General features: G+C 44.1%; 1 protein-coding gene across 1 annotated transcript; it reads right to left on the reverse strand.

The window, feature by feature from the left end:
* Positions 1-289: 289 nt before the first annotated feature.
* On the reverse strand, positions 290-20,688 carry vstm2lb (V-set and transmembrane domain containing 2 like b; the record flags this gene model as incomplete). Its single annotated transcript, XM_080846351.1, has 4 exons — positions 290-802; positions 1,292-1,336; positions 3,130-3,299; positions 20,571-20,688. 4 exons carry the CDS (start codon positions 20,686-20,688, stop codon positions 290-292), a joined length of 846 nt encoding a protein of 281 aa, XP_080702477.1.
* Positions 20,689-23,380: the final 2,692 nt, after the last annotated feature.

Genomic DNA, 23,380 nt, shown 5'->3' on the forward strand with positions numbered 1-23,380 from the left:
ACAGTTTACAGTGTTTAGTACATTGATCCTGTAAACAAACAAACTAACTGATGATGGAACAGAACAGTAACATTTGTCCATGTTTGTCCAGATATAAATGATGGACATTCAGAGGGTGATTTTTGTACATGCACTACGTCTTCATCCTCCCTTCTATCCATCCTTCCCTAACCTCATTCTTCTCTATTGCTCTCTCCGCTCGACACTCCCCAGCTCCTTTCCTTCCCCCCTCTCTTTCCCTCTCCCTCTCTTTCTCTCTCTCCGCTTGAGCGCAGCCCTCTACACATCTCTAATGTCCACATCCATCAGTAGCGCAATCACTGGCTCCTTCCACAGAGCGTCTTTTCATCTCCTTGCCCTCTGATTGGTGGTTGTGCGCTGGCCGCTTCCTGGACTCGTCCTCTTTCTTGTGGTGGCTGCCGGCGTGGAGCCGCTGGTCTTCCTGGTGGAGCTGGTCGCCATGGTGCAGCTTCTGCTCGCCGGCGTGGGCGTGGTGGCTCTCTTTGTGGGGCTGATGGTCCCCCTGGAGCTGTTGCTGGTTGCCCGTGTGCATGTGCGGGTGTGGGTGTTGGTCCTCCTGGTGCAGCTGGTCGTCCCCCTCGTGCTGCTGCTGCTTGTCGCGGGGGGTGTGGGCCTTCCTCTCCCCGGGGGGTTGAACTTGGAGGTAGGCGCGGACACGGTGGTGCTGGATGTGGCTGTCGCTGAAGTCAATCACGCGACACTCGTAGGTTCCTTCGTCCGTTATCTTCACGTTGGAAAGTCGCAGCTTGTGGGAGATGTTGCTGCCAGCTACCTTAACCACCTGTGCACAACAAACAGGCATGGAGAGAATCAAAACAACAGAGACAATATTAAGTAAGGCACAAAAAGTTAGTAGGAATTAGAAATTGAATCCCAGTGAAAACAATTAGTAGACTAGAGTGGAAGACAAATCATTGGAACATTGAAAGAAATGGTGCTAATTCAGAATAATGGCAATAAGTCCTTATTTTGAATATTTCTAGGTAGAAGCCATGGACATGTCTTTTTCTGAATAATGTTATTTTTGGAAACTGTCAACTGACACTGTCAACTGACAAGCAGCAATCAGACATATTATTATATCTTTGGACATCATATACAGTTAAATTCCCTATGATGAATAAGCTTTATTGTGAATGAAACTTTCAAGATATGAACCATATTAACAGTAGTGGTACTTAAGGTGATGAGGGCATAGCCACTGTCAATGAATTGCAGCTTTGAAAGTGTTATTGTTTATGCTTCCTCTTTGTTGCTTATTAAAACTCACACTGATTTTGGTGGCATCCTTCACCATTTCCTCCAAGGGCACCACCTAAATGTGAAAAGAGAGAGAGACAGACAGACAGATAGACAGTAAAAGAATGTGTGTGCGCCAGAGAGAGAGAGGGAGAGTGAGAGAGAGAGAGAGAGAGAGAGAGAGAGAAAGAGAGAGACAGAGAGAAAGACAACATCAAGGTCCGAGGCCCATTGCTCATTCCCAGCATGCCTAGGGGCATACACAATAAATACAGGGCAAATATAACAAAGCCTTTCATTTCAGTAGGCCGCGTTTAATAACACATTCTGGGGATATAGTCTAAATCCATTTCTTTCCATTGATACTAATTACATTGTGTTAACACAGCAGGGCGCTCTCTATTCCTTACCTGGGGACAAACCTGCCAGCTCCCCGTAATGTGGAGAGGCTTCATCTGTGCTTAAAGATTCCCAGCCAAAGCCGTAATTAGTCTTTATTCTCCGCGCTGGAGGGGCTGATGACACTGTATTTCCTTTCTGGAGTGTTTCATAATTTAGCACCACTTAACGGCACACTCCTACGTTACGGTGCACTCCTCTGCCAGCCCAGACCTTCGTCGGCGGCTGCCTCTGGACGTCCCGCTGAGGCGGAGGGTGTCATAAGTGAAACGGGTCCTCCAGGGGTAACAGGGGCAGGTTCCCGAGAATCTGCTGATACTCCGGGGCCAATTTCAAGCACCTCTAATGGCTCATACTTCAAATATGTGGCAATTTTTAAGCATATGGCTGGCTAAAGGGTATGAGTAGATTCTAGATCATTGGTAGGCGTATGGTGTTTATTGTTTCAGGTGCCAAATGTGAAATGGATAACTGCAAGCTTTGTTGTTTTTGAACTGATCACATGATTCAGCCACGATGCGCGTGCCACTCGTCATCTCGTTGCACTATTTCCCAGTGGCGGCCTGAATCAAGTTCAAGTCCTTGGAGTTGGCCTTCAAAGCTACTAATGGAGCCACACTGGCTCGCGTCCAATCATCTGTCAAGCTCTATGAACCGGGCCCACCCACCGCCGAACTGCGCTGGAACGGCAACTGGCTGATCCATCGCTGCCTGTCTGAATGGGAGTCTGTCTACACAGTCTCCTTCAGCAGTGTGCCTGCTTAAAACACAGGAATTTACCTAAGATGGGCTCTAGCTTCATTGGTTTTAAACTGAAATTCGCTGCTCACCTTGCAAATACGATCTACACAGTATGCCTCTTAGTAAAGCAAGAGGCATATTTCATTTTTTGAATAAAACAGTTGAATAGTTAGTCGAACAGTCAGCGAGCACAGTGACTATAGCCGTCACCATGGCATCTTCTATGAGTCAGAGAGTGTGCACACAATCTCCTTCAGCAGTGCACCGGGACAAACACAATGGGATTTTACCTAAGTATGTGTTCTAGCTTATTTATATTTGAGATAAAATGACATTCACTACTCACCTTACACATGCTGTCTACACAGTATGCCTCCTTAGTTGCAAGAATTGCCACAATATTAATCGTTTAAATTGAGTTAATTAATTGAGCAATTACATAAAATAGTTGAATACTTAACAAGCCCAGTGGCACCCCATTGCCACCATAACAGTTGACAGTTTCACAGGGGGTTTCACAGGAGGTAATGTTTTACAGGTGTAAATTGTTCCTCTTCTATGCATGCACACAATGTACTAGTGTTAATGTCACACTGCTTCTTGACTAAATCCAAATGAATTGGCTAAGTAGCTCCTGTGGCTCATCTGAGGTACCACCACTGGATTTGCTAACACCGCTAGCAAATCTCTGCTGGTTATGTGGCAAACACAGGCACCATTCTCTCTTACCTGATTGCTGGTCCAGGAAGCTTTCTCCGTCCACTCCTTGTGATTGCGGATGTACCACCACTGTATCTCCAGGGAGACGGAGGGGGAGCCTGCTCCCCTGAAAGAGCAGGCCATCTCCACATCCTGGCCGCTTTCCGTCACAATGTCATGGGGCACCTCCGTGAACAGAGCTGTGAGGGAGAGGCCAGATCTGATCAATACACCCACATAAAACTGCTTGTGACATGCTATTAAGGCTTTAGGTGGGTGATAAAAACTGGCAACAAGCAGGGTGTGTGTATGTGACATATCACGCACTTCAAGGTATCTGAGAAAACACACAAAAGGCATGTACCAGCACCCACACACACAACACAGGCACACATCAACATCCACTTATCTGCAAATAACACAAGTCATTTCTCACTTCCCCTTCCATTCTCTCATCCCCCCCCCCCCCCCCCCACACCCTTCCTTTCAGCCTTGCTGCGGGTTCGCCCACAGCTGAAATGAGAGCGAAAGTGAGTGTGTGTGAATGAGAGAGAGAGAGAAAGATAGGGAGATCTGGTGGAGGAGAGAGAGTCTCATGTGTCACGCCACTCCTCCCTCCCGCCCTTCTGTGTGTGTGTGTGTGTGTGTGTGTGTGTGTGGGTGTGTGAGTGTGTATGTGAGTGTGTGAGTGTGTGGGTGTGTGAGTGTAAGAGTGTGTGTGTGTGTGTAACTGTGCAGATCTTAGCCAGTGTTTGGGGGTGAGCAGCTGCCCTCCCCTGACTGGTGATCAGCTGGGCTCATTACTGCCGCTGACTTTGAGGGAAACAGGAGGCCGGGGCCTGGTGACTAAGAGGTGGGTGGATGATGATGATTATAGCCACTAGGAGGGGTGGGGGGTGGGGGGTGGGGGGGCCAGTGCTGACCGCTGCTTCTGAAGAGGCAGTTTTGGCTGGTCCTCATCATCGTTGTGTGAAACTGGCCCGAGGAGCAGCGGGAAGTGCCGCTGAAATGACATTTTCCACAAGGGCACGTCCATATGGTCCTCCACACGGCCACATAACTCGCTATTCTCAGCTATAAACTTTAAGCAATAAAGCACAAAACGAAAAAGGAAAGCAAATCAAAGCCAAATATAAACTCTATCATCACGAAGATCAAACGTCATTCCTCTGCAGGCAACGGCGACAGGTAAAAAGTTATCAGTGTGTAGGGTACCCAAAAAAGTTCGTTTTGTGTGTTGAACAGTGAGAGAGTCCTGTTGACTCAGCTCAGTGTGTGGGCACTAATCCAGCATTGTGCTAGAGTCGCCCAGTCAGATGAAGACATCATTCCACTGATCCTCACACACTCTGCTATTTAACTCTCAGCAAATCCTCTTTACGGCTCTCTTCAAACATTGCTAATTTCTCTCCCCCGACCACCGTCTCCTCTCCTCCTGCCCCCCTCCCCACCCACGCGGAGTGGGAAAGTTTGAGCCTAAAGACGAGATGATTTAATGGTATACTATACATTTTCAAACCTTCAGCTCGTTTCCACTATTTCCCTGGGTGTCTTTGTAAAACCGAAAACTGACTTCCAAGTGGCGTGGTTGAAACTCTGAAGCAGACAATCAATTTGTTTGGCAGCTGTTTGTTAGGTCTACATTCGTGCTTTCCTCGGTGAGGAAAAGGCAGTGAAATGAGAGAGAAATAAAAACCTCGCAGTGATTTATGTTGTTTCGAAATGTGTGACTGTGGGTCCCAGGAGCATTTATTTGACCGTTAATTGCTATTATATGTATATCTAGCTATATCTACACCTAAACATGGGAGGTGTATCCACATGCTGCTGTGAAAGCGGGCTTCTATTGCTGCCAGCCAAAGCTGGACTCAAGGTCGTCTGTTATTGTCGACTCAACACACCTCATTGGGTCCCTTATTTATATGATCTCTTTGTCTCCCTCTCTCTTCCTCCTACCCTCCCTCTATCTCTCCCTCTCTCTCTCTATCTCTCATTTTCAATTTCATGACTCAAAGACACCCAGTGATGCATTTGTGGGTACAGATGTGGGGGTGTCGTCCCTGCTCGGTATCTGATTATTTATTAAACCCTCAGGGACAGCCATGCATACATCAGATTTAATTACAGCAACCTACTTAATTGCCAGCACTTCACACACGGAGAGCAAAATGCATTTCGGACCCGTTGTCCGCACACAAAAAGAGAATCGCACTGCCCAGGAAAAAAACACCACATTTTTGCGTCGGAGCCATAAGGTTTGCAACACGTTCTCATTACAGAGGCACAACAAGCGGCAAATAATGTGCCGAGTAGAATGGTATCTAACACATCTGCGCCTTCTTCCCCCCCTCACAAGGTTTAATCTGATGTAAGAAGCACAGAACCATCATTATCCTTGTAACGATTACAGCACAACAAAAGGCAAAATAAATGGGATCCCCCCCCCCCCACACACACACACACACCCTCGCACACACACACACTCTTCTTTCAGGTCTCGAGAGCAACTCCGGGGATTTGGGGCTGGAATGAGAAACGGCGCGAGCAAACAGTGCAGTAAATAATTACACTTGGCCATTTTTCACGATAAACAATGTAACGACCTCCACTGGATGGGCACAGCTTGTAAACACTCTCTCACATGTGGAAATACCCTCCTTTCAATTCAATTAAAGCATGGTGTGTAAGTGTTTGTTTCCAGATTTGCGTGTGTGTGTGTGTATGTGTGTATGTGTTTGTGCCTGCATATCAGTCTAGGTTCACAGCTGAGGATTAAAGGGAAAGCACGAGTGCTAGAGAGGAGGGCTGAGGAGGAGAGAGTGGGTTCCTTATTAGACTGGCTTTAGAGGCTCCCACCGCCATCTATGGGGTCATTATTGGCTGTAATAATTAGGTTTGTGAGTCTTTGCGAGATTGCCTTCAACTCTTACTCCTGTCTGCTAATGGCCGCCTCTGTGTCAGTGAGTCCCTACTAGATCTCTGGGCTGGAATGACTGCATGTGTGTGTGTGTGATGACTGAGACAGACAAATAAAGACTGAGAGAGAGAGAGAGAGAGGGAGAGAGAAAGAGAGTGTGTGATAGACTAAAGGGCTAAAAAAGATGGAGAGGGGGAAGGCAGATAAAAGGCAAATGGAGAGAATACAAAGAAAGAGGGAGATGTAAAAATGGAACAGCAAGGAGAGGGGAGAGGAGAATTTAGGGGGGAGGGGGGGGGGGGGGGGGGGCTACTGAATAAACATCTAATTGCTATTCCCTGTGTTTCTGTGCCACCCTCATCACAGAGCGGCGAATGGCTCCACACATAAGAGCTCTCTGCCTGATGAGAGATGGAGTGAGAGGGAGGGAGAGAGAGACAGAGAGAGAGAGATGGAGTGAGAGGGAGGGAGGGAGGGACACTCGCACACACAAAGAAACAGATTGAAAGAGGGAGAGGCAGCATATGTCAGTGTGCATGTGAGAGCACGTCTGTGGCTAAATTTGCGTGCACCTGTATAGCATCCCCTCACTCCTCCGAGTTAGCTCTGGCAGGTGCTTCAAGCCTTTGAGAGAGGGTGTGATGGCATTACAAGTGTAAGTGTGCTGTATGTGTGTGTGTGTGTGTGTGTGTTGGGGGTGGGTAGGGGGTGGGGTGGGGTGGGGTAAAGCTGCCTGAGGAAGGGTGCTAAATCCTTCTTACTGCTAACCGAGCCGCCCTCTCTGCCACCCACCTCTGTCTAAACTCTGCTGTGGTGTGACTGCTCCTGACTGCAGACGGAAATATCTGGAACTAACAGCAGGCTCGAAGCCCCCTCGGCAGATGAAAGGAACAGGGCATGGAGGAGCCTAGCCTACCCCCGTGGCAGCTCCACTCAGCCGGGAGCCAGAGGGGCCCTGGGGAGGGGTGGAGGGGGCTGTTCTATATCTGCCCCTGGTTGGTGCGGCAACCCTCTGATTTCTCTCAAAAGGCAGTATATGCACACAAGCATGCACATAAACACACACACGCAGATGCAGACACACACAGACACACACACTCGAGATCTTTCTTTTGCCTCGTGGCTCTTCTGAGCCTTACTGATGTGCAGGGGGGGAGAGCATCCTGCCTAATTTCTAGCCAAACACACGAGACGGAAGCCAATTGAGAGATCAAAGAGGAAGATGAGCACAGGGCAGAGGCTGGAGAGAGCAGACGAGAAGAGAGAGAGGGAGATAAAGAGAGAGAGAGAGAGAGAGAGAGAGGGAGAGAGAGAGAGAGTGGGAAGCATCATATTCTGCCAGAAGAGGAGTGCCAGAGCTGTTCTGAGTGGAAATAAAGAGGGCTACAACTACCTGCACATTCCCATTTTCATGTCTCTTTTATTCCTTCCTCAAGCACAAGGTCATATCTGTATTGCTATCTTCTGATAACAATCGCATGCAAGGACAGATAGTCATATCCATGTGTGTGTGATAGCGTTATGGGGGCCACAGCCGCAGCCACACAAGCTACATTCGATGAGGACAAATTGAAAATGCAAGCTGTATACCAGCGACAGCTCGCACACACACTCATACACTAACAAACACACACACACACACACTAATCCCATGATGGCTAGTCAAGTGGCACAACCAACGCCTTTGCATTTCATGGTCATAGGTGGAAATTAAATCAGACATGATTGGGAAGGCATCATCGCTCACACACACGGCACCTTCTGTGTGGAGACAACAAACTTACACTTGGCTGCGCGACAGCAAAGGTCACGAAAAAACTGACTTGCCAGTGGCTCAAGGAGCCTAACCTTCACAAGGCTATGCTGTGTGTGTGTGTGTGTGTGTGTGTGTGTAGGGGGGGTATCACTGGCACACTGGTGTGTGTGTGTGTGTGTGTGTGTGTGTGTAGGGGAGGGGAATCACTGGCACGCTGGGGTGGTGGCTGTGTGTGGGCACAGTCCTCTGGTGCTCCAGATAAGCCTTGCCTCTGTCTCTCTCTTTCCCGTCTCTATTAGGATTTCCTCCCACTCGCCGTCACAAAGTGCAGTGTTAACAGCCAGATGCAGGCATCAAAATGCAAGAAAAAGACATGGACACAAATAGGAATGCACGCCATGGCAATGATTAGCCTCCCTCACACAGCTAACTATACTAGAGGAAAAAAGAGAAACCTGTTCACATGAGCTCTGCAGCTTGCAGTTGGAACACCTTCAACCAACTTTGAAAATTCAACAAACTATAAAATGCAATATAGCTGGAGCAGCCACATTTGGAGGGTGAAGTAATTAATTCTGCTCACATGTTGCTTAAGCCGTTGCTTTGCTGAAAAAGAAAAAAAATCCAAAAATCAGCAGTGTTTGAAATTGGTTCTCAAGACCATATTTCTTATCTACCAGCGTGGAAAGCAAAAATCCATGGTAAATGATCCATGATCGCGGTAGGGTTAGATTAAATGATGTAGCCATCGCAGGAATGGCATAGGCAGTCAGTCAAAAAAGTCAACAACTGACAAATTGCTGAGGAAGACAGTGTGGTCTGTCATCCTTTGATCTACGCATGCCTACACCTCTCTTTGGTCAATCTTAATGAGTCTGCTTTCTGCAAACGCTGGGGAGACAATTATACTGTACCGGCCCTTCAGACACTACTCAGATCAAAGTCTCTTTCTTGTTTTAGATTTTCAATTGTTGTGACTGAGAGCTTTTCAGTATGATATTTCACAGTGATAGGGGTCTGAGGGGTGACTAGAGACAACGTGCAAAGGCCACAACTGGTGAAGATCTTCCATTAACTCCCTCCATTCCTATTATGATCATACACATCAAATCGATTGTTCGGGGAATACATATATAAATGCAATACATAATAACTGTATCCCTTTAAACAGAATAGCAAAGGCTACTTTAAATTGGAACACACTAGAATGTGTTGGCACTCACATCTGTAGCTAATGCAAGAGCATGGATATCTCAATAATAATATTTTAATGTGATCTCAGTACTGTTTTGAGTTGAGATGAAATATTACAAACCATTCCTTTAAATGTGACAACAAATAACAAGGTAAGCTCTCAGGAGTGCTGCAGTGTTCAATTATAAATTTACTTCCTTAACTTTCTTTAAGCTTTGGTCTGAAACTTTTCATGTGAGTGCGTTCTTCCTTTTTAAAAATGTAGTTGCCATTATGAAACATTTATCGTGGTAGATCTAGGCGTGGTAGGTAGGCGATTAGATGCATGTGTTACCAGAGGGGTATATTCACCCAAGTGTGACATTTGATTGCTGGCATTTCAGTATCTATTTCGAGCATCGTTTTATTCTGAAGCCACCACTCCATTCTGTGTAGCTCTGCTTGGACTCAGGGACAGCTAACGGTAGTGACTAGGTTTCTGTTGATAAGATTGGTAATGCCATTGTTTTGACAATAATCATGTCAAATTGAAGCATTGCTTGAGTAAAAAATACAACCACTACAGATTTGGACATGATCTCCTTCCAGTTGGAGAATTACTTACCCTGTTTTTAGGCTGCTAAATGGTATGCCGTACTGCTATGTCCAACAAACCAAGAGTGTTATTGCATAGTCTTGGCCTGCAATGCAATGGCTTGGTTGATTCTAACTAAAAAAAGTAGTATTTTTTTTTCTTGTGGCTTCTATAGAATTAAAAGGGATGAACTGGATAGGTGTATAGATTAATGGTAGTCACTGTGACAGATGTATCAGACAACAAAAAAGCAATGTCTGTACTTTGTTGTCTTTAAATGATAGCCTTTCTTTAGGCTACCAGATAAAACAACAACAGCATTATGTCCTATCTTAATCAGAACTCTTTCATCTCTATGGTAAATGTTGGGGGAAATCCTTGTGTTTTTTTTGTTAAAACTGAATATTGGCCGATATGTCATTTTCAGGTTTTTAAATACCCAAATATCAAAATTGGCATCAGTCTTAAAAATCCTATATTTGTCATAGGAATTTCCCAAGTTTCACAAAGCAGTACTGAGATGAGATGTAGTTTATAGTTATTATGTGCACCGAAAATGTTCACAAAACCATCACACTTGTGACATCATTCACATGGAATTGCCATTTCCGTTCGATAACACACCTGCCCTTTGCTCAAAGCATGGGCCACAACATTATTGAACGTGTGCAGTGATACCATTAAAATTTCAAGGTGTGAGTCGTCCTGCGAGTCCCAGTACTCTGTGACAGACTTTGCCAGCCCATGAAAACCGGGCCCTGCAAGACCATTTTTACAAGACTTCTCACCGTTGAAATCGGTAGATTCATGTCAGATGCTCGACGACAGGCAAAGCACTTAAGTAGATTTCTTTTGTTCTTTTCTCCTTCTCTACAGGAATTGACCTTTCGGTGCTGTTCGTCAGATGCAAGTGGCTTTTTGGCGGGTTTCCTCTACTGTGTGTTCAGTCTCCAATTTGCCATGTATTATTAAATGATGGGCTCTCTGGGTTTGAAAATCTGGTTTAGCAGGCTATGGCTCATAAACTGTACCTTTGTCAATAGACAAATATCTGTAAACATTTGTTAGCTTAGCCATCAAACATCAATATTTTTCTTGTCACTATTTCATACACCTTCGTATTTGTGAAGTTCCACCACTGGCCTCCATGCTCTGGCAATTCAATACCTCATTAAGCTGAATTAGGTGAGATGATGGTATCATTTGATACAGAATGGCTGGGGTGCCTTGAGGAGCATACTGGAAAACAAACCAGCAATTTATCTCAGGAGAGAGAAGGGCTGTTCCTGAACCAAGATCGATTTCTGGGTCAAAGCACATTCAACTCACTCATGTCTTATTAGTGTGGACAATTCTACAAAACACCTTTATTATTATCATTATTATTATTATTATTTATTTTTATTTTTCAGCAGTAGTAGTTAAGTGGCCTACCAGGTTCGAACTGTACAACAGAAAAAAACACTGAAGAGAATATCCCCAAGCCCAGTCACCTATGAGCCGCTTTCCACAGTGCCAGTTATCACGAGTCTTTTTGCCAAGATCTGTTCTTTTGTTCTTCACCCGCCAATCGCATCCATTCATACAGCCCAGTTGCCAAGGAGGCCAGGGGAGATCATGGAGTTAACAAGGGGCAACTGCCTTCTTCCTGTTTCCGAGAGGGATTGCAGTGGCGTTTGGGACGGACATGAGCCTGTCCTAATTCACATGCCAGCCTTGGAGGACACTGCCATTTGTAACAAGATTCATATTGCACCTTGCCGGCAATTTCCTTTCTCGTGTACGCCATTTTCAGAGCAAACATTTGACAGCATCACACCTCATATCTATCAGAAGAAAAAACCCACTACAACCTGAACAAAAATATTATCAATCCAGACACATGCAAATCCTCCCTCTCTCCATACTTTCCCCCTTTCTCTTTCTCGCTCTCTCCCTCTCCCCATACTTTCTCTCTCAATCTTTTGTTTGACTGTATTGATCTGAGACCGGAGTGTCAAACTGCTTTACAGCCCCAGATTCCCAGTCCCCTGTGCAGTTTGTTTGTGAAACATGGCTGCTTGACAAACAGTGTGTATCACGAGGCGCATTGTGCCACTGTCAGGCCATGACAGATCTCTTCAGTATGCCTCACAAGGGTGCGCTGCTTAAATCAAATTGCCGCGGACACAAATCAATGGCGCAACCTTGGCCACGTACTAAATCAGCATCTAACTTTACATGTGTCAGACTCGCATTGAGCTCCTGTTGGTAGCAGCAAAGCCTGGGGAGTAGACGAAAAAAAAAAAAAGAGCAAAGCCTCACGTCGATGGCCACTGGAGCTTCAACAACCTCCCAGTGCAACGCAGAACGAGGGCCTTAAGACAATGATTCTCAGAGACAGCTAATTATAGCGGGCTTTCAGATCCACCGCGCCCAATGTTCCATGTGGCCCTCGCATATGAGTTTCACTAATGTATGTGTGATGGATGACGGGAGTGTTAAGTGCACGGCCAGATTTGATGTTTCAGCGATGCCACAACGTCTTGGATGCCCACATGTCTGTGGCCTCGGCTATCGGACGTTGCCCAGTGGGATTGTGGCATGGCTTCTGTGGAAGGAGAGAGCCTGCTGTTTCTTCTGAGTATAACACTCACAAAGACACTCCCATTGCTTCTGCAACAAGGAGCAGTGTATTTCTAAAGAGCCCTTTGTTGTGTGTGACCAGGTGTGCGTGATCATGTGTGTGTGTGTGTGAGTGTGTGTTTGTGTGTGAGCATGTGTGTGTGTGTGTGTGTGTGGGGGGGGGGCGGTGTGTCTGTGTGTGTGTTTTGCTCTTTTGTGCTGCTGCTAATGGTCAGATGGAAATATGGCCGTGTGGATTGCTGGCTGCCTGCTCCCGACAGTCCCCATTAAAAGTGAAAAAGAAGGAGGTAGGACATGAAGAAAATAAACAAACAAATAAATAAATAACTAAGCAAGCCCACTCTCGGGAGACCACCTTCTCCCACCTCCTGGCGAGCCCAGCTCCAAATGAGATGAATACATTTAGCCCACGGCTGCAGGCTCTCTCTCTCTCTCTCTATCTCTCTCTCCCTTCCTCTCCTACACCCTCCCTCCTCTGAGGGAAGAGCAAGTTTAGACAGAATCACAGCAACATAATTAGCATGGACTGGAGCCGCATTGCTTAAACAAGTGTGCCACCGCGACGGGCATTTGTGTGTCTGTGTGTGTGTGTGTGTGTGTATGCAAAAGAGTGCTGTGTGTGTGTCTGTATTTGCGTGTGTGTGTGTGTGTTTGCATGTCTCTTCAAGTAGAGAGACCCAATCAGCCCTACAGGCAATCAAGAGCACAGGGTGAAGAAAACAGCTTGAGACCCAATAACCCATAAATGTTTTAAAGTGTAATTTCCATCACATTCATTTTCGTTATCCTCTCATCCTTTGCCTTACTTGGATACGCAAAACTATGTCTTAGTCAACGCGGACGCGATCATCCTGCACTATAATAGGATGGGTACATGTTGTCAAAGCGGTCAGTGATTTATCGGTTGGCCCATGTTCCTTTGGCAAGCCTACACCTCCTACACTGTGTGGCTCTCCTGATCTGCTGGAGGGCGGGACTTAAAATAAGGTCACATTCATGTGACGGTTTACAGCTCCCACTCTCAGATTTGGCAACAAACCCTGTCTATGATACAAAGGGGAAAATCTACTGTGATAGCCATATCAAATTATTTAGATTGTCCATGTCAGTAGGCAACCTCAGGGGGTTTTAACATCCTTCTCACCAGGACAGGAAAAGCTTATATGGCTTACATTGTCATCCACACTTCCAACGATAAACGATGTTTAGCACCCCTTTCAGAGTGCTTGTGTGAACGATAAAACACTGAGAGCCAATCAGAATCACATTAAAACATGATTTGTAATTCTGAGAGGTTTTCCTCGTCATTGGTCAGTGCGAACACTCTATATCGTTACAGTTGTAGTTGTTTTTTTAGTTGTCGTTGGCAGTGCGGACGGCCCTTTAGTCCGGAGAGGATCCGGTTATGCATGATCTAAATAAATGGTACAAACTTGAAGACATTTCTGATTGAAAGGAAACCCTGATAAAATGAAATGGCATATAGGTGTTTACGTTTCCTCTAACAAACCTTTCAAATATATTTTGACACACACTGGTAAAAAGAGATTAAAGATGACACAGGAAGAACAGGTTCTTATTAAATTGCTGAAATCTGGTCTTCTTCAGTCAGTGCCGAAAAGCACACATACAGGATGGGATGAAAATATTGCTTGGGGAAGTGCTCGGACGCCGGGCAATAATGCTGAGCCCCTGAACACATCGACCATGATTGCTTTGAGCACATAATGAATGTGGGCTGCCTGACCCCAAACTATGCACTACTAGCCCACCACTAGTTACTACTAGCAATTAAGTACAGATCTGGCCCTTAATAACATACCCCTCAATCCCAGTGTGCCCAGGCATGTAGGTAAGACATCTGCATATTGAAGGGTCTTCACTGGCTAATCAGCTATGGATTGGCTTTGTGAGCTCTTGCATGAGTACACACAGATATTAGTTCAGTGCAGTTGAGACTATCATACTCAATAAGAGAGGAAGACCAAAGATCAGTCACTTCATATCACCATGGTAATACCAAGCATCAGAGAGATTCTCTCCAAACCTTTGCATTAACTTGACAATGCTAACAAGAGCCCGATGTAAGCTCCCTGCGATGGTTGCAGCATCCCGATGGGAGGCGTGCAGCTATCGACCCACCATGTCATTCTCCAAATCTTTATTGTGATTTTTACAGACCATTACCCAGTGGCATTATCTGGGAACAAAAAGAGGGAGGATGGAAATTCATGGCCTGCAACTTTGGTGCAAACATACTCCCTTGGCAAAAGGGGTTGGAATTAGGAGCATTATTGGATGCAACAATGGTGATATAATCCACTTGCTGCCATAGGAATCTGCGTGCGTCAAAACCAGGGTGTATACTGATGTTCCCAGGAAGCTTCATCTCAGTATTATTTACAGCACTCAGTGATCAGGGCAAAAGTAATTATGTATTTATAAATAATTCATCAACCCTTTTATCTGTGGCTTCAGTAACAAGTTTATGTTTACGTGATGCTTAGTTATGAACATACGTATGTGTGGGTGTGTGGGTGTGTGTGTGTGTGTGTGTGTGTGTGTGTGTAACCGTGTATTATTGCGAGAAAGCGACCCGTGGTGCGTAAGCTATCTGCGCTTCCATGGGGAAATAAGGACTCATATAGAGACGTTCAGACACAATAGAAGGTGGAGGGGAGCATAATGAAATCAGAATGGGAGAGAATCAGTGTAGCAGCTGCAAGGGGAGAAAGAGCTTGACGCTTCAGGAGTGAATTTCAGATAACCCAGGGGACCGGCGGATCGCACACTATTCTCTCCCTCTCACAGTACATATGTAGCTCTCAGATCTGTGTGTGTGAGAGAGAGAGAGAGAGAGAGAGAGAGAGAGAGAGAGGGGAACGGAGTGTGTGTATGTGTGTAAGAGAGAGAGAGAGAGAGAGTGGAACAGAGTGTGTGTATGTGTGTGAGAGAGGTAGGGTACGGAGTGTGTGTATGTGTGTGTCTGAGAGAGAGAGAGGGGAACAGAGTGTGTGTATGTGTGAGTGTGTGTGTGTGTGTGTGGGGGGGGGGGGGGGGTTTGTGGAGTGTGTGTGTGTGAGTCGATAATTGTGCAGGTGGCTCACCGGCTCAATTTTTTCCTCTGCAAATGCTTATTCGTAGTACAGGCTAGTACAGACTAGGGGTGGGTATTGCCAAAGAAGTCACGATTCGATTCGTATCACGATTCACATGCCACGATGCGATTCTATCACGATGCATCGCGATACTTGAATTATTGCGATGCATTGCGATGCATTGCGAATTTTCACTGAACACTGTTAGAAAAAAATGAAGCCATTACCAGTGGCTGACTGGCTGTGTATGATCTGGATAGTGTGTTCAATTGATAACTCAAAGCAACTCAGTTCATACATAGCTGTATTTATTTAAACGACTTTTGGAGGTTACTTAACACAAATATTATTATTACTGGATACACTGCATGTTTTGTTTATGAATGACTTGTCGCAGTATCGCGCGGCCAGAAATGCTTGATGTTCGCCAACCATTCATGCAACTTAAAAAAAAAAAAAAAAAAAAAAAAATGTTTTAAATTAATAATCGATACTTGGCGTCAACAATCGATGCAGTAGATCGTGAAAATTAGAATCGCGATGCATCGTCATGACGATTATTTGGCACACCCCTAGTACAGACTGTGTCCTTCCTCATTCTGGGCTTGTTTTCCACACAGGTATCTGCAGCAATCACCTTGGAGAATCGTGGCTGAGGTTTCTGATTTCCAGTTTGTGTATACAGAGTTTCAGATTTTGTGTGCCGAGACTTGTTTTGCAACCTTGACGGTATTCCAATCATCCACATTCTCGCTCCTGTTTTCGAACTGTTTTCTCTCCCTAGCCCCTTTCCTTTCTTTCTCTCTCTCTCTCTCTCTCTCTCTCTCTCTCTCTCTCTCTCACAGACTGTCTCTCTCTGCCTCTTTTTATCTCAGTGTGAGCTACTTTACTTGAGAGGACAGCACAAACATTATGGAATGAAAGGACAGTTAGCAGCGAATGAGTGAGGAAGACAGAAAAAGAGACTGGAAGACAGAGAACAAGTGCGCAGGCAAAGCAAGGAAGAAACAATGTTTTCAGGAGGCAAAAACCGGCATAAGGGTAACTAACTAGACAGGAAGTGCATTACATTAGTTTACCCCACAATCCCATGGAAATTTAGCAAATCCCTACTGTGGCTATGGCAGCCATTATTTTCACTAAAAAAAGCCAAGTGGTAGGGGTCAGGATAGGAACAACACCTGTACAGCTATGGAGCTGGGTGACAGGAGTTTGACCTTTGGATAATCAGGTGCTGGTATCACATCTGTCAAATGGCTGAAGACATAGGCCAGCACACGACCACGGCCACGGCCACGGCATCTCATTGATATCTGCTCTGATAAAGAAAAGCCCCTCCAGGCATGCACCACACACAGTGTGATTGACATGGTAGAGAGGCCAACCGAAAAAGAGAGAGTGAGAGAGAGCTAGAGAGTGAAAGAGAGAGTGTGTGAATGAGCCTGTGACAGAGAGAGAGAGAGAGAGAAAGAGAGAAAGAGAGGGAGAAGGAGAGGAAAAGGGAGAGGCAGTCGTCTATCGCCGGAGAAGCACCCTGCCATCCGTCTGACAGCTGTCTCATCTCACCACACCACTGTCTGGGCTTCATGGGAGGGAGGTTCCGAGCGGCTGAACAGGTGCTAGACCTCCATGCAGGCAGGCCTATGAGAGGGTGGGGGGGGGGGGGGGGGGTGAGTGGGTTGTGTGGTGGGGAGTGGGCGAAGGATGCCAAGGCCTCGGCAGGCTGGTCTTATCTGAGCTCAGGGTAGAAACAAGGCCAGGGGGGAAACTGAGAAGGCGCTTGGATGGAGGCGAGGGCGCCGGTGCAGCATAGTATTTCAGTGCTCCGGTGAGTGCACTACCGTATGTAAGACCACAGTTCAGCACAGCATGGGCCATTCATCACACCAGACCAACTCTGACCTGAGGGAGAGAGATGGGCAGGAAAAAAAAAAAAAAGAAGAAAGAAATCATCCCCAGAGGATTGCGCAACCTCGGCGGATGCAACTCTCATGGCTGCCAGAGGTGCTTGTTTCCTTCAAGCACGAAACAGAAAAAAGCTTTCTGGGCCAAGAGACCCCAGAACCCCAGCAACTGCAGAAGCAGCAGCTTTTCTCCCTTTTATTAAAGATACGATCAGATTTTTTTTCCCGAAAGAATAAAGCTAAGATTCCAAATGAGCTCCATTCCCCAATTATTACATTTCTTGGAGCAGCTGCCCTAGTTGAGTTTGAGGGGGGGCATGGCGAAAGGGAGAAACTTTAGCAGCTAAGCTCTGGTTTTTAATTGACTCCCAGTGGGAGCCCGAGCGTGCTAATTGATTTTACTCTTCCAAGATAGTCAATCAATCTGCTGCTAATTCACACCGCACTCATTCATATTGATCAAGCCAAAGCTAACATGTTAAGGAGGGGGAGCTCCGGGGACAGTAGCCGCCGACAGCATGATAAAGTATTTATCCCCCCTCCCTCGATCAAATTAAAAATCACGATGGGCCCCAAAGTTGGATGGAGCTAAAATGGAATCTCTTTGTGTTTGAGCGAGGAGGCAGTGTTATGCTGCAACTCTACTAATTAGCGTACTAAAGAAAGGAAGGGATTCTCGTTTTTAAACAATACACATTGTCTTTATAATATAGACATTTCAGTGGGAAAAACAGGGTGATTTTCTCCTATAGATCTACTAATTTCATGGTAAATTTAGGTGGATTTCATGGACGTTTGGTTTCAGATATGCTCATTTAATGCCTTTTAAGAATCTATCGCCCCTCTACATGATCCCATAATACAACAGAGAGAATGTACCCCAGTCAAGTTGAAATAATTAATAACACAGCCCTAATCAACATAATGAGACTCCTTCACTGCTCTAAAGGCAGTTTACTGAAACACCACAATGACTCCCGTGTTTCTGGAAGCATCTGACACACACACACACATACACACACACACACACACACACACACACACACACACACACACACACACACACACACACACACACACAAACACACACACTAACACAAACACAAACACAAACACAAACACACACACACACACAAATTAAGACATGGGTTAAGGCGCTATAGTTAAGGCGCTGACTTAAATTCAAATTTGTCCCTGCTTTGAAATCAGTCATTGAAAATGTATTTCATTTCTGTTCCGCACCACTACTTGCTTTCACAAAATAACTTCAGTACTTGGCTCTCAGTAATACTAAAAGACAAGTGTTGGAAAAGTGTTTTTTTGTAAATCTGTTTTGCAATTCCTTTCAAGAAATTGGTCTGCATGTTGTTGATCAGTCCAGGAGTAAAAACAGTTGGTTCTTAACTCATCTGCAAGAATCAGCCCCACACAAGAACAGGACAGAAAAGGTCAAAATGATTCGTAAATGAACTCGTTCTTGTTAATGAACAAATTAAAGAGGTTCATTAACAACACTAGCAGAATTTCTCTGCTATACAAGTCAAAACACTCTCCAGTGATGTAGAGAGGAAGCAATTGTAGCGCCTACCGCACTGCATCCGTATAAACAACTGTTTGTCCTTGGAGGTACGGTGAGAGGACCTGTCTTCCATGTCATAGGCCACACCAATTTAAGGAGGGAAAGCACATCTCTTTCTCACTCTCTCTCTGTATGAGTCTATAAATGTGTGCGAGTGAGGGATATGTGTCTGTGTATGTTAGGTGTCTGTAAGCATGTTTGTGAGTTAGGACATGATCATGTATAGTGTATACGTGTTTGCATGTGTAAGTGTACTGTACCTATGAACCTACCAGTCTCAAAATAACCATAACTGAGTTTTAGCTTGACAGTGCCACTGTCAGTGTGTGACTGTGCCTTTGTGTGAGTATGCGTGTGAATCAGACTTCATCAGTCTACACAGGCTGGATTCCACGGGTTTGGTACTGCCGAGAAAAAAAAGGAGACTTGAGCTCCAAAGAGAGCGTAAGAGAGAGGGGCCACGGGAGGACTTCCCTAAAAGACTCGAGACGGTGAAAGACTGTTCCCTGGCCAGCTCGCTTGCGATGACTGCATTGATTCATTGCCCGGGGATGTTGGGATTGATTTTTCTCCCCCTGTCTGTGCTGCTCTAGTTAGTAAATTAGACAAAGCATTTCTGCGGTTGCACATGAGCAATGCAAGTTTTAACTTGATACAACCACACCGTTTTCCCAAAAACGCACACTCCACTTTCTGTTTCTTAAAGGTCTTAGAGCAAACATGCTGGTCTTGCAACAGGGTCCATTTGTGAGCTCATAGTGCTGTTTACCGTACATTCCAACAGATGACAGGATAGCACGCACTGTGCATTTGCATCTTGTCAACAATTCAAAAACATCTAAGACTCATTTGTAAAACTACGTCAACAGCTACATATCATTCAAACAAACGGTTATTGAAAGTATGTACACATACAGCTACTTGACAGTGAAGTCGATCACCTGAATGACATCTGCCATTGACTGGTTACTATTCTTTTAACTGTTACCAGTCATTGTCAAGCCAAACACCTTAGTGTATACTGTGCCTTTTGCCGTGGAACCATAAAACCATGACAGTGACTGTGGGAACTGAATTGCAGTGACACAGAAGTATTTTTAAAAGCAGACAACAGATGGCCAAACATCAATGTCAACCAAATCATCATAGAACAGCCACACAAAATTATGATGACCACCCATTCTTTTGTTTGAAGTATAGTCAGAGAAACCTCATTTAAAGTGGCATATAAAAGCCAACATCGCAAAAGAAGAGATAGATATCAGTATAGCTGACATCACAAAAAGTGGCGTATTTTTCATCAAATACACAGCGTGTATCTTCTACAATAATGGGATATATCTTCATATACCTTCCGTATACTTATATCATAAACCTGTTTTCCCATTAATTTGGGAGTTCAAAGTGTTTTGAAAAATAACGAGCAGCATTTCACTCTAATGTCATCTGTAAAGGTCTACGAGTGTGTTTGTGTGCATCCTCTCTTCGACTCCTCAGAGCTATGATTCATCGCACATAAATCAGGGCAATTCTGCCAAAATAGGTAACAAATAGGTCATACTGAAAGAGAAAAGTAATATCGATAGACGGTTTTGTGTCTTCTGCATTCAACCAGTATAAAGATAACACTGTTAAGTACATATCAAAGACGGGTGTCTCCGTGTCCTTTACAGCAACTTTACCTCCATCTTCATCAACAATGCCACTAGCGCGCGCTACATCAATCAACCCCGCCCCATCACTTTCAATGCGATACTTATCTGGGAAGTGTACCTTCATATCAAACAAATATTCCGATCACTCTGCAATATTTTAAAAACGTACCGTTGCCAGAGATGTGGTTGTCCACTTCAGCATCACCACCGGGGTTAGAAGCGGCGCTAAGTTGGATGTAGAGTCCCACAAAATGTAAAATACTCAGCACCACTCCAAACGCTCCCATTGTTTCTGTTCGTTCTGGGCGAAGAGTTGCTCGCTAATCACACATGAGGCGGGAAATGGTCGCTAAAATCCAGTCCCGAGTTAGGTGTATCCTCTTCTGTGTTGGTGATCTACTGCCTTTGCAATTATCGTTATCTTTTCAGTTCCGTTTATCGCAGCTATGTGGATGGTGATGCCATATGAGGCCAACACGAGCTGTCTCCAAAACGTTCCTGCGCGCAAGACCCAACAGTCTCTCACCACTGCCGCGGAGGCAGAACAGCAGAAAGTGTATGTGCTAGGGTTCGCACGGGCAATAACTTGGCGGAAGGATACAAGGCAATGATTAATTCATTAAACTTTTACGGTGTGTTGGGGTGGAACCCGTTGTTAATCTTGTGGCAGTATATTGCTGCACCCTAGCCATTTATGCGTAGGTAAGATATGGAGGCATTGTTTGCTGTATACACACACACACACACACACACACACACACACACACACACACGCACACACACACACACACACGCACACACACACGCACACACACACACACTACAGCTAGCCGTTTTAACATTGAATCGAACCACATTCTATCCACATTCTACCAGTATCTTACATTTAGATATCCATAATAGCATCTCTCAAGGTCAAGATTGTATTCTCACTTGTCAGAATGGTAATTGACAATTTCCACAATAAGACTGTCACTAGTAGAAATTGTATTTCAGGTTTCTATAACTTTGATTGTACTAGTCAAAACTAAATGAAGATATCTAAATATCCATAAGAAGTATGAGTTTTAACATTTAATGGACTGGATATTTATTTGCAGATATCTCATTCTATTCTTTCTATTTCAGATATTCACAATGACATTCTTCCTTTCCACAATTGTCATGTCTGATATTGACAACATCATTCCTCAGAGGACAAATTATGACTCTTTTGCCATTCATGTGTATTGCCAGAGGCGGCTCCTTATGGAACACCAGGTTTTATCAGAATGAAATTACTTGAGACGTAAAAATCAACACATGTGAAATGTACTTTAATAAGATATTTCACATTATATACTTATATATATAAACTTTGATTATGCAGGTTATATTTTTTTACTGCAACTTTGGTGACAGGAAAGCTTCTCAATGTCAAATGGTAAGCTTCCTGCTTTACAGTAGACTTGCAGGACATTATTGCTGCACGGTGGAAGCCAAACTAGGTTCACATCCACTTGGCCTCCTCTCACAGAACTAGTCATAAAGGTGTTTCTGATATTGGGCTGTGGAAACATACAGTAAATCGCAAGTGGGAAGGTGAGGGAATCCAACCTGGTATTGACACCAATCAGATCAGAAATACAGTAATGGCAATATATGACAAACTATTAAACTTAATGCCATCCATTGACTTCAGTCAGTGAACTGCCATAGGAAATGTGTATCAATAAAATATTTAAAACACAATGAAGATGTTGATGCATTATTTGTTGCAAATCTATATGGTCGCAACTGGAATACATGAAATAGCAGAAAACAAATACAAATGCTTGTGCAACACACCTAGCTTAACAAGAAACCTGGAACACTATTTTGAAATCTAGGGTCTCTCTAAAGGTATCTGTGATGTACTTGAAACATGAAATTGACTAGATTAATCCAATCATAACAGCAGCACTAGAAGTTCACAGTCAACCCCCCCCCCCACACACACACACACACATACACACTCAAACAACCTATGCATTTGATTTTGTCTTTTGTAGTTCATAGTCAAAGAAATCTCATATAAAGTGGCACGTCTATAAAAACACACATTAAAACAAACACAGGAGATAGAATAGCTAAATGAACATTTTGGACATCTGCAACAGAATTTTTGTCAAAAACTCCCATTTCAGGTTTCTACAACCCAATTGTTACTAGGCATAATATTCAACAGGTATCCAAAATGGAAAATAACATTCCAGATATCCATAAAGTAATCTTAAATATCCAGAATTACGTTGTGACTAGTAAAAATACCATTTAAAATAGACCTATCTACGTATCTATCTATCTACCTATCTATCTATCTATCTATCTATCTATCTATCTATCTATTCATCTATCTTACAATCTATTATGACAAGACAAAATTTAATTGAAAAATCCACAAATGTATAAAGTGACATGATTGTATTAGTCTGAGTGCAATTATTGATATCCAAAACTACTAACTAAAGAATTGTAGATCTCTGAAATGGGAGTTTTTCCAAATAAGAATTATATGGCAGAAATAAAAAATGAAATAGTTGAAATCTGACTTTAAAAGGCTAATACATATGAATGGCAAAAGTGACGTAATTTGTCCTAGGAAGAATGACATCGTGGATATCTGAAATGACAATTGTGGATTTAAAGAATGTCATTGTGGATATATGAAATGTTCTTTTTGACTAGGAAGAATTTAATTAAAGATATCAGCAAGATATATCCAGTCTAGCTATTAAATGTTAAAATGTGTTAAATGACTAATAAGAAAATCATTTAACTCGGAGAAATACTATTATGGTTATCTGGAATATAATTGTGGATAGTTGATTAACCCCTTTCTATGTCAAAATGGCATCCTACCTGCCAACCGATATCCACAATGTATTTGTGTATATCTACAATTGCATTGTTAGTCACAATTGTAGATATCTGAAATTGCATTTGAACTAGTCATAAAGG

The sequence above is a fragment of the Sprattus sprattus genome, assembly GCF_963457725.1.
Source record: "Sprattus sprattus genome assembly, chromosome: 10".
In the NCBI taxonomy this organism is placed as follows: Eukaryota; Metazoa; Chordata; class Actinopteri; order Clupeiformes; family Clupeidae; genus Sprattus; species Sprattus sprattus.